The sequence below is a fragment of the Bos indicus genome, chromosome 15, assembly GCF_029378745.1.
Source record: "Bos indicus isolate NIAB-ARS_2022 breed Sahiwal x Tharparkar chromosome 15, NIAB-ARS_B.indTharparkar_mat_pri_1.0, whole genome shotgun sequence".
In the NCBI taxonomy this organism is placed as follows: Eukaryota; Metazoa; Chordata; class Mammalia; order Artiodactyla; family Bovidae; genus Bos; species Bos indicus.
Genome location: NC_091774.1, coordinates 52401655 through 52413999, shown reverse-complemented (window position 1 = coordinate 52413999; position 12345 = coordinate 52401655). Strand labels below are relative to the sequence as shown.

The 12345-nt window shown below is 47.1% G+C and overlaps 1 protein-coding gene across 3 annotated transcripts in view; it reads left to right on the top strand.

Moving 5' to 3' along the window:
* The window catches only part of CLPB (ClpB family mitochondrial disaggregase), a 142279-nt gene that overhangs the window by 70411 nt on the left and 59523 nt on the right, over positions 1–12345 (top strand). For all 3 annotated transcript variants that reach the window (XM_070803845.1, XM_019975382.2, XM_070803846.1), the window contains one exon: positions 7349–7477. In XM_070803845.1, the coding sequence (XP_070659946.1) occupies positions 7349–7477 (129 nt within the window). The remainder of the gene's footprint in view (positions 1–7348; positions 7478–12345) is intronic.

Genomic DNA, 12345 nt, shown 5'->3' with positions numbered 1-12345 from the left:
TCATTGGAGAACCAGTTTCTTGTACAGACAGGTAATGCAATTTCACCCACTGTCATTTGCAAACACCACTTCCTTTCCTGGAATGCTCTTCTCTACCTCGTCCTCCAGACAGTTTCTGCCTGGGGAGATTCCTCCCCAAGCCGCCTGACATGTGTCCGTCTTTGCTGCCACCAGACCGTGTGCACACATGACTCTCATAACATTCACTGTGCTGAGGTGCTCAGTGGTGGCATGCTCCAGGGCAGGGGGTGAATGAGGGCTCCTCTGTGCTCATGGCTGAAGCTGCATGAAATACTGAAGTGATGCTGGGTGGGATACATATAAAAAATGTTATGAACTAGTTTCTGTCATCCATGAGGAAACTGGGGAGTCAGAAGGGAAATTATAACACAAAAAGGTATTACACAAAGTGTTGTAGACAATAAACAAACAAGTAGTAAAGTAGTAAATAGATACACGCGATCAGCATGACAGGCTTCCAGAGCAGAGCTGGGGGGACAGGACCTCCTGGAAGATAAGGCCTTGAATTGGACTTTGAAGAACAGGGAGGGCTTAGAGAGGAAGGAGAGCCATCCAGGCTGGGCAAGGGAATGAAAAGCCTTTCCTGCCCCAGGAACAGTGATCCAGTGCAAGGAGTCCCCCTCTTGACCCATCCCCTGGCTAAAAACAAGCACAACAGTGCCCGCAGAAGCTGAGGAGGCAGCTTGGTGATACACTAGGAGTGAGGATTTGGCAAGGTAGTAGATACAGAACACCTCATGGGAAGGAAGCTGAGAGCCCAGAGGCTTCCTCCTGGAGACTCTCAATAAGAACTTAGCTTAGTCCCTGAGCTTCATGCCAGGTGGGCTGATGCTGGGGTATGTGAGGATTGAGCCTGTGGGCACTGGCAGAAGCTGTGCAATATGGAAGATGGAGCCAGGCCGGCTCAGGACCGATTAGCCATCTGAGTTGGGCAGGCCACCCAGCCTCTTTACTTCTGTCTCCTCCTCTGTTCAATAGAATAGTACTTGACCTGTCTGTCTTAGGCTGACCTGGGGTGAGGGGACAATTGCCTTGAAGTGCTCTCTAAACCCTTAAGTGCTGCACAAATGTAAGGGTTCTCCTCATGTTCATCAGGTTAGTCGTAAAGGTTCCCCCTCATGGAGATATGCTCCTATTTTTAAAGGCACTCCATGGCAGTAGATGACATGAGTTCCTGGGTGTGGCACGTTGCCTTTCCTCCTCACAAGGCAATGATAGTAAAGCTTTTGTTACTGGGAGACCACTCATTTTGCCTCACTTAGCTTTTTTCAAAGTCTCCTCCAATAGACTTAGCAATGTAAGGACAAGAACCATGTGTGATTCACTTTTGTATCCCCAGTGCTGACCCCGGGGGAGGAAGCAGCATTACTACATGTTTGTAATATTTTTTAAAATCTGTTATCAGATTTGATTCTCATTTAATATTCAAATTATTGCTTGTCATGCCCATTTTACAGGTAGAAGACCTTAGTAAGTAGCAGATCTAAGATTTCAGGACTGTGTGAGTCCTTTACCTTTGATTACTGTTTCTCATCATGTGAGGCAGTGATTTGGGGCAGAGGGGCGTTGTCTTGTTTTGTTTTGCAGTTTCAGCAGTGCTAGCCCACTCCAGTGTTCTTGCCTAGAGAATCCCAGGCACGGGGGAGCCTGGTGGGCTGCCGTCTATGGGGTCACACAGGGTCAGACACGACTGAAGCGACTTAGCAGCAGCAGCAGCAGCAGCAGCTAGTGGTCAAGCTATAGGGAGGGCTTTGGGGACCCCTTTCACCTCTCCTGACTCCTTGACACTGCTGAGTGCAGGAAATCCTGCTGTGTGTACATCAGCTGCACACCTGCCAAGGCCCCCAGGCTGACCCTGGCCACAGCACCCCAGCATAGACTTTGCACCTCAAAAGGCAGAGGTGGGAACAGAAGGATGACAAAGTAATACTGTGTCATTCTCTCTGTGGCCACAGGGGTGAAGGGACAGGGATGGCTGGCCTGGAGGGGAAGCAGGAGCTTGAGCCCATCTCCCCCTGTGCTGGAGATGGGCTGGTGGATGTCTTTGTTGGGAAGGGGATGGTTCACTGGCTGAGGACCAGCTGTACACACTGGGCCTCAAAAGACCACCGTGGTGGCCAGCTGGTGAGCTGGCCCTGAATGAGTCACTTTAGCTTCTGTGGGTTTGCTTCCTCTTTCTCCACAAGAGCAAGTAAGAATGTGAGGGCGTATGCTGCACACACCTCCTCTTTCCCACCTTTAGACACTTTTTTTTTTCTGATAGAGATCTAATGATCTGGGGGTTTCAGTAAGATCTACTGGGACAGGGCTTCTAAAGCTGGGTGACAAGGGGAAAAGAGCTTACTGCTAAGAACACAAAATGGGTCTAGCCAACCTGGACAGGGTCCTAGTTCCACCACTGACTGGCTGTGCACCTTGCTCTATTTCAGCTTCCCCATCTGTAAAACGGGGAGAGTGAACTTCCACCTCACAGGGTCGTTCTGAAGTAAATAAGTAAAGGGAATGCTTTATATGTTGTTACGCACTGTTCAGTTCCAGAGTGTTCCATGGAACACCAGTGCTGCAGGATTTTAACGGGGTGGGTGGAGAGGCTGCCAAACATAAAACTGCTGAGTAATAACCAAATTAGGGCTTCTCTGGTGGCTCAGTGGTAAAGAATAGACCTGCCAATGCAGGAGATGTGGGTTCGATCCCTGGGTCAGGAAGACCCCCTAGAGAAGGAAATGGTATCCCACTCTAATGTTCTTGCCTGGGAAAATCCCATGGACAGAGGAGCCTGGTGGGCTACAATCCATGTGGTCACAAAAGACATAGCAACTAAACACCACCACCAAATTAAATAGATGGTTCTTACTCAGAACTGTGCCTCTTGGAGGGGAAAAGTGTATGCAGAAATTCCCAGACCTTTTATTGTAGAGAGAGTACACTTTTGGAAGCATAAGACTAGACAGTAGGGATAATAACTGACAGTGGCTAAGAGGTACTCTTAGGTCCTGTTCCAAGCCCCTTTACTCACAGTGTCTCATTTAATCCTTATGATATCCCATGAGAGAACATGTTAATCATCTCTACTTACAGGTAAAGAAACTTGGCACAGAGAGGTTAAGTAAGTTACCCAAGATTACACAGTCAGTAAAGTGAGAACTGGGACCCAAACACAAGTGATCTGGCTCCAGAGCTCACTTATTTAACAGCTATACTCTCCTTCCTCCATTAAATACTGTTGGCTGGTGGTATTATTATTATTCCAAAACAAGGTAATAGTAGGGCCTTAATTATGTATTATGTATGCATTTGCTGATTCAACAAGTGTTTGTCAAGCATATATTTATGGCCAGACACTGGGGGTATAACTGTGGGGAAGACAGTCACACTTCCTTTCCTCATTGTGCTTTTGGTTTAGTGGGTAACATAGTCAGGTAATCAGGTGATTGCAATGGAATGGGTAATATATACTGTAATTGGGAGATGCCTGAAGTGCTAGGGAAGCTCTTGGGAGGAATAACTACCTCAAACTTAGCAAGAATCACTGGAGGAAGTGACTTTTAATCAGAGGCCTAAAAGTGAATTGAAGTTAGTCAATTGATGGCGTGAGAGAGAGGGAAATGTTCCAGGCAGTGGAATAGTATTTGCAAAAGCTCAGAGGCTAGAAAGAGCATTAGGAAGGGGATGGTGAGATGAGACCTCAGAGGGGAGCAGGGACTCTCTTCATAGACATTCCTTATTAGCTGGGCTGTGACACTGCCACTATGCTGATGTTTGTCCCTGAACCAAATAGCCCAGCTGTGCCCCTTGAGTTCTTGTGCTTTTTATGGTAAGCATCCCATGTATAACTCTGTCTCACACTTATGATTTGTCCGTTCAGTGGTCTGATTCTTGCATCAGATGTTAACTTCTTAGAGTCAAGAAGGGTATCTTGTTCATTAGTATATCTCCAGAAGCTTCCACCATGCATGGTGTTCATTAAGAATACAATTTGAATGGATGATATCTTTTCTTTGTAAAATGGGTTATACCCTTCCTGCTTTCTTGAACCAACTATCCCTTTTCCTCATGTTCATCACTGTATCTAGCAGTTAATATCCTGTGTGGCAATTCAGTGGTGCCCTACTGGCTCTTGAGGTACTGTACTCTCTGGCTTCCTCTTTCAGGTTTTTGTTGTACTGTTATTTTCCCTCCCCGCCTGGTGAGCTCTGGACTGTGATCCACATACTTGATTCTGAAAACTTCTTCCCAGCCTTCTAGTTTGCTGCTTCTAATCTGCAGTAGGCTGGAAACAAAATCCCTTGCCATGATTTGATAAGACTGTTCTCAACTAAGAGTTTGAGTTAATCTTTGAGTTAGGTCCTAAAGTTAGGTCCTGCATGAGAAACATGCAGATACCATTGTACATTGGACATATATATTAGCTAATCAGAGGCCTTCTTCCTGTTTACCCTACTCCAGGAAAGGTCAGATAACACTCCAGGGGTGGGGGTCATCAGTTGGGAGAGCCTCTGGTGCAGAAGAGCTGATGGACCACTGATTCACCAGACCATAAGGAAGTATGGTCTGTTCTCCAGTTGCATACTCCAACAACTTCATTTTGACCAAACATTTGAAATACTACCACCTAAGCCATCTTACCTGGGTGTTATCTACAAACCTCAGGCCGATCTCTGTTAGGGCAGGTTCCATAGAGAGTATGTTGGCACCTTCACTTGAGCAGGGAAAGAAGAGCGAGTGTAAGCCAAGGCTAGGACCAGAACATCTGGGCTCTGATTCCTTCATTTGCAAAATGAGGGTGAAAGCATGATGTGATGGGGAAATAGCATGAGGACTCAGATTAGACCTGGGCTCTAATCCTCATGCAACCACTTATTAACTGTATGACCTCTGTACTTTAGCTTTCTCATCTATAAAACGAGAATTATAATGCCTGTTTCCCTGGTGGCTCAGTCAGTAAAGAATCTGCCTGCAATGCAGGAGACCAAGGTTCAATCCCTGGATTGGGAAGATCCCCTGGAGAAGAAAATGGCAACCCACTCCAGTATTCTTCTCTGGAGAATCCCATGGACAGAGGAGCCTGGCGGGCTACATCCATGGGGTCATAAGGAATCAAACATGATTGAGCGGCTAAGCAACAAGCACTATATAAAGTAGTTAGGGGAATTACATAGATTGTGTGAAATGACCATGTCAGCCAAAGAGCAGAGAAGGTCAGTTGTTGTTCTTCAGTTGTTCATTTGTGTCCAGCTCTTTGCGACACCCTGGACTGCAGCACGCCAGGTTTCTCTGTCCTTCACCATCTTCTGGAGCTTGCTCAAACTCCTGTCTATTAAATCGGTGATGCCATCCAACCATCTCATCCTCTGTCATCCCCTTCTCCTCCTGCCTTCAATTTTTCCCAGCATCAGTGTCTTTTCTAACGAGTCAGCTCTTTGTATCAGGTGACCAAAGTATTAGAGCTTCAGCATCAATCCTTCCAATGAATATGCGGGATTGATTTCCTTTAGGATTGACTGGTTTGATCTCTTTGCAGTCCAAGAGATTCTCAGGAGTCTTCTCCAACACCACGGTTCAAAAGCATCAATTCCTTGGCACTCAGCCTTCTTTATGGTCCAACTCATATCCATATGTGACTACTGGAAAAATCATAGCTTTAACTAGATGGACCTTTGTTGGTGAAATAATGTCTCTGCTTTTTAATACACTGTCTAGGTTTGTTGTTGCTTTTCTTCCAAGGAGCAAGCATCTTTTAATTTCGTGGCTGTGGTCACCATCTGCAGTGATTTTGGAGCCCAAGAAAATTGTCACTGTTTCCATTGTTTCCCATCTATTTGCCATGAAGTGATCTAGGTGAAATCTCTGTTAGGTTTAGGAAGAAGCGTGACAGTCTGCTGGCTTTTCAATAGGAAGTTCAGTTTTGTAGGAGGGGGAAATGCATAAACTCCGTTCCAAGACATCTTGGAAAAGAATGGCTTAAGAATTGTCTGGTGCTTTTGACTACATAGGCAAGGTTCTCTCTTGACTGAATTACATGCCTTTATCCAGTAGGAAGTAGGAGGAGCCTGCCCTCTGCAGGCCCTGTGCCGTGGACTCAGGGAGGAGCAGGTACAAGTAGGTAGGACCCAAATTCCACCTCCAGTAAACTAAGCTCAGGAAGGAACATAAGGCAAGTACACTGATAATTTCTACATGAGGCAGAAAGAAACCCCATCACCTTCACAGGATAGATATTGTTCTGTAGGGTCTTAGTTCCCAAGGAAAGGCCCCAGAATTTAAGTAGCCTTCCAAATATTGTCCATACTGGGACTGTTGAGGACAGCAAGCATAAGTCATGACTATCCCGATGAACAGGCACATGTGTGATCAGTAACCCAGAGGGTCCTGTAAAGTGATGCAACTGATTTTAGGTTCTTTAGTATCAATTTAGAGAGAGAGAGTCACTAATAAAAACACTTGAGTGAGCCTAGGGGTTTTTGGTTCTTTGACACATGCAATACTTGTTCTTTCTGCCTTTAAAAAATGCTCGCAGTACATTTTATTAAGGGAAAAAAGGCAGATTACAAAATTGCAATATATTAATTCCAAATTTGTAAGATATACATGTAGGATATATATGCAGGTATCTTCTATCTACTAATGTCCATATCAATATCAATATAGATATCAGAGGACATATACCAGAATATTAAATGCCATTTCTCAAATTGCTGAGATAATCATGCTTTTTCTCCTTTATACTTTCCTGTAGTTTCAAATTCTTAATGGCTTTTATAAATTTAAAAATCCTTTACAAAATATTAAATATTAGATTGTAAACATCTTCAGAGCACAGAGGAGGCATGTTACTGTTCTGCTAAGAACACCCTCTGTCTGCCTCCTGACTTGCCCTCTGTCTTGCCCTTGCCTGCTTTTCTTCACCCTTCAAGACTCTCATCTTTTGAGATCCTTTCTTCATGCCCAAATTGAGCTAAGCTCCCTTCTGGCTTTTTATATCATCCTGTTATATAATAGCATTTATCTCAGGCAATACTGTAAACATCAGTTTATTGTCTGCCTCCTTTGTCAGGTTAGGTTAGGGACCATATCTGATTCATTTCTATGTCCCCAAACGAATCTTATCACATAATAGATGTCAGTAAACCTATGTGGAATTAACCGGGCTCTGTTTTTCTTCCTCTTTCCCAGCACAGATGGCCAGGCACATAGTAGGTGCCATTATTTGTTTATTAAGGAAGTAGATGAGTGAATGAGGGAATAAAAATGCCAAGAGGAAGAAAGTGAAATTGGTGGCTCTTGGCATTTGTTGCTAATGAAAGGGTTTGTGTTGCTGTCCCCCTAGTCCTGGTCACCCGAGAGGATGACTTCAACAACCGGCTGAACAACCGCGCCAGCTTCAAGGGTTGCACAGCCCTACACTATGCTGTCCTCGCTGATGACTACCGGACCGTCAAGGAGCTGCTTGATGGAGGTGAGAGCATGGGTGAGTGGGGCGGAGGGCTTAGTCGGCAGGAAGTGTGGACTTAGCTGCCTCTCTCCTCCAGGAATGCCAAGCTTCCCCAAAGCCGTGTTGCCCTCCCAGACTGGAAAGCCTCAAAGCTGCCTGTACTCTGTGACAGTGGCCACGTGCATGCGGGATTCACCCTCATGTGGCTGGAGTGTGTTCTTTGCCTACGGTTGTGTGGTGTACCATGCCATCCTTCCTGAACGTTCATGCTCTGAGTTTTGCTTGTTGCGTTCCCCAAAAGTATCCTCTCTTCTACCCTGTGTCCTCCAGAGCAGGACTGGTGGACCAAGGGGGGAGAGCCTTCAAATCTCTACTAACCTCAGACTCAAAAGACATCCACCTTGATCCCCCTGCCCCACCCCAGTCTAAATCAGGCCTCTTCCATCACTCTGGTTCATTGCACCCTATTCTTTTTCCATGGTTGCACTTGTTGCAATCTTGAATTTTGTGTGTGTGTTCAGTAGCCTTCTCCCTAACTTGACTCTGAGCTCTCTGAGGGCGAGAACTATGGCTGATTCATTCTAGCACCTGACATAGTACCTAACACACAGTAAACACTCAATAAATCTTTATCAAATGTTTGACTACCCTTCTTTTGGAGAGCACTGATGTATTGGAGGGATAATACATACCATCCCCATACTCAGGCTGGTCTGGTCCTGTCCAGATCTGGTACCTGCCAGAGGCCTCCCAGGCAGTCACTTGCCCTTATCTTACTCCAGCCTCTCCTTTGGAGAGCGAGGAAAGCATCCTGCGAGGATGCATGGTGCCCAGGCCCCTGAGTTGGTATGGCACTATGGCACTGACTTCCTGTTTTATGCCTTCACTGCACTTTTTGAAGGTTTAGGGACCCTCTCTTGGGCCTGGACACCAAGGCATTCCTTGTCAGTGGTCATTCTTCATAGAACCTGGGAGCTCGAAGGATCTTTGGAAGTCCTCCAGTTTACCTGATTGCCCGCCCTCTCTCCTCCTGGCAGAAACCTCTCCAGCAGCTAGCTGGCTGGTCTTTCTTTGAAATCTCTCAGAGACTGAGGGAACCCTCCTTCTTCCCTGGGAGCCCATTCCATTTTAATTCTGCTGTGACTGGTTTAAATAGATTCTTTTAAGTAGGTATGATTTTCTTAGTATCTTCTGCCAGCTGTCCTCTGCAGTCAATCACTGTTTCAAAACCCCATCTTCAAATAAAGTACTTTCAGCCCTAGAATCTTCGCCTCTCTAGCCCAGTGTCCCCATATCATCTTCTAGTGTTTGTGATTGGACTGGAAGGGTTTCCCAGTAATCCTCAAGTCCTACCACCTTCCATCCACCACAGTCACACTGACTTAAGACCCAGGCCTGGCCCATAGCCGCAGCCTACAAGGGACCTGCCCCAGTGCAGCCAGTGTGCACCTTGGTCTGGGAATGAATACTGCGAGGGACAGCACTGCTCACGGATATGGTGACAGCATCTAGGATGACTGGTGCTTTTGGAGCAAGAACTCACTGTTTACAGGAGCAGAGACTTAGAAAACGTCCCCAGGTAACATGCTACTCACTTTGTCCTTTGGAAAGCTCTCCAAAGAGAGACATTTGTAGCTAAGAATTAGAACGTTCACTATGGGGCTTCTCTCTGCTGTGCCTTAAAATCAATCAATACCCCCAGCTATTGTCCAGTGGTTTACATTCCCCACTTCCCATCAGCCCCTAAATGGACAAGAAATTCATTCTACAAAGAGTCCCTCTCCCCAGCCTTGCAGATCGAACACCTTTAAAATGAAGAAGCACGGGCCTTTTATGAAACACCCCACCCTTACCCCCCAGGCCAAGGCTGGCCATTTGAGCCGTTCCAGGGGCATGGTTCCTGCCTGTTGACTTGGAACAGATGCCCTTAGCCCCCATCTTTACACTTCACCCACCTGCCTTTTTACCCAGAATCCATTTACACCCCCTGCCCTAGCCTCCCAGCCTCAAGGGCCAAAACCATTAACCCACTGATTTCTCCCTTTCCGACCTGAACAAGTGGCCATCCCTCAGGGCCTGCAGGCTTGCCAACTTCTGACCTCCCTCCCCCCTTGACCTCTCTTGGTCTGCTTGTGTGTGTGACCAGCCAACCGAGAGGCAGGATCCTGTTCCCTTGTCCTAGGGGCTCTTGCCAGTAACATTTCCAAAGTTTCTGACCTCAGCTGACCTCCAGAAGGTTTCAGGGAGGGCAGCCCCTGATTTCCTGACCGTCCAGCTTTTTCAGCCTATATTTGCCACTGGCTTTGCTGCAGCACCTTAGAGACTTTCTCTGTGAGACCCAAAGCAGGCCTAGACATGGGGCCAGCCTGTGCTCATGGGATCCACGCACAACTCTTGTCCTTAAAATTGCTCAGTCCACAAGGATTTAGGGCCCCCAGATCTTAGAGGGTTGGAGCTAGAGGGGGCAGCTGCACTCGCCCTCTGATCAGCAGTCCCCACATGAGAGCTGGGGGAGGTCCAGGCAGCAGCAGCAGTCTGGTAATGTGGGAGGTTCTCTGACCCCTTAAGAGGCAGCATGGAGTAATAAACAGGGCTTTAGAGTCAGGCCAGCCTGGGTGTGAATCCCAGCTCCCCCACCTACTAGCTCTGTTGGCTTAGACATGTTACCTTATCTCTCTAAGCCTCAGTTTTCTTGTCTGTAAAATAACAGCTGGGAGGGGCTTTCCTGGGGTCCAGTGGTTAAGAATCCACCTTGCAATGCAGAGGACATGGGTTTGATCCCTGGGTCAGGAAGATCCCATGTACTGTGGAGCAACTAAGCCCATGCACCACAGCTGCTTAACCAGCACTCTAGAGCCCCTGAACTGCAACTACTGAAGCCCACACACCTAGAGCCCATGCTCTATGAGAGAAGCCACTGTGGTGAGAAGCCCCCACACTGCAACAAAGAGTAGCCCCCGCCCACCACAGTTAGAGAAAGCCTGCATGCAGTAGTGAAGACCCACCACAGCCAAATGAGTAAATAACATCTGGGAAGCATCACAGGGATTAGTGGGCGTGAGGATTAGTGATGACGTCTGTAAAGGTCCCAAGTACAGATAGATTCTCCATGATTGTGTAAAGAAATCAAATGCTCACCCTGGCAGCTATAATCCCATTCCTTCCCCATGAAATCTGTACTCCTATCTAAGACTTCTTAATTCTGTTTCTGCCTACAGCTTCTCCACCCTGCCCAAAACACCATCATACTCCCTCTCTTCTCAGCTTAGATCCTCTAAGGAAGCCTCTCCAGGTGGTCTGGTCTGCTCTGACAGTGCTGCCTCTGAACACTTCACTGTCGTGATGGGTGCTTAGCACAGAAAGGCCACTTCATCTTCAGGAGGCCCCATAACATAGTGAGAAGAACACAAAATTGGGGATCAGACAGACTTGGGTTTAAATCTCAGCTCTTTAGTGTGACTCTGGGTAAGCCAGTTGTCACCTTTGACCTCAGGGCATCTAAGGTGGATCTGGCAAACTGTCCTGAGAGAGGCGCAGACTGGTGGAGGAGACAGATATGGAAACGGGCAGTGACGGCAGGCGCGTGCCCCAGCAGGGTTCTGGACAAAGGGCTCTGGGGAGACCAAGGAGGAAATACCTGCTTCTGCCTGGTGAGCAGGGAGGTAGGGTCAGTTACAGAAGGCTTCCCAGAGGATGGCTTGCTTCAGCCTTGTCGGGGAGGGCAGTGAGAGTTTGCCAGATGGATTTGTGTGCAAGAGTTCTGAGTCCGGTGCCAGCTTTATACCCCCAGCCTCCACAGAAAAGTGGATCCACTGGCTTCTGTGGTTTTCCTCTTGAAAAATGCTGCTTCTTCGTGGGTCGCTGTCTTATGAGCAGAAAGGCCTGTTTTCAGCACTTGACTGCCACATACAGGAATAGGTTAGAGGAAGGAAGGAAAGGCAGGACTGCTGAAAAGACGAGTAATTTGAGAAGGTGGGGAGCCTCCTTCCTCAAGCCCCTGGAGCTGACTCATCCCTGTGGTTCCAAGGCCGTTAAGGTGCTTTCACAGCTTTTTCGTCCCAGGAATGTGATCCTACTTTCACAGATCCATTTTCCTAAAACGTATCTCTTACCATGCAGCCTTTCTCATCCAGGGTTCCTCTGGAAAATTAAACTCTAATGCTCTCAGGCATCTGTTATACACAGGGTTATTAATTTCTCTCCTATCTGAAGTGGTACAAGTTATGTGCTATTCCTGGGAGAATTGAAAAAATCATTACTCAAATAATTTCCCAGTTGTGGTTCAGAGGAGAAGCCCCAGATGAGAAAGGCTGCAAGGAAGGAGCATAAACTGTGGAGTCAGGATCTGAATACAGCCCTGCCACTTAATAGCCATCTGTCCTGGGGAAGCTGTGACCACTCTGAAGTCCTCTTTCCTCATCTGGAATAAGAGTGTGCCACCTACCCTTTAAGGTTTTGTCAGGATTGGGCATGTGTAGGTTCCGCAGAGTAGGCACTCTACATATAATGTGTTACTAACTTCAAAACACCCAGCACTTACATATTTTTTTTAAAGGGAATCCTACCCATCCTAATTTGTTAACCTGGTTTTAGAGTTGTTCTACTTGCCTGGAAAATCCCGTGGATGGAGAATCCTGGTAGGCTGCAGTCCATAGGGTCGCTAAGAGTCGTACTCGACTGAGCGACTTCACTTTCACTTTTCACTTTCATGCATTGGAGAAGGAAATGGCAACCCACTCCAGTGTTCTTGCCTGGAGAATCCCAGGGACGGTGGAGCCTGGTGGGCTGCCATCTATGGGGTCGCACAGAGTCGGACACGACTGAAGCGACTTAGCAGCAGCAGCAGCAGCAGTCTGACCCTCACTTAACTTTTTTCCCACTGCTGCCCTAAT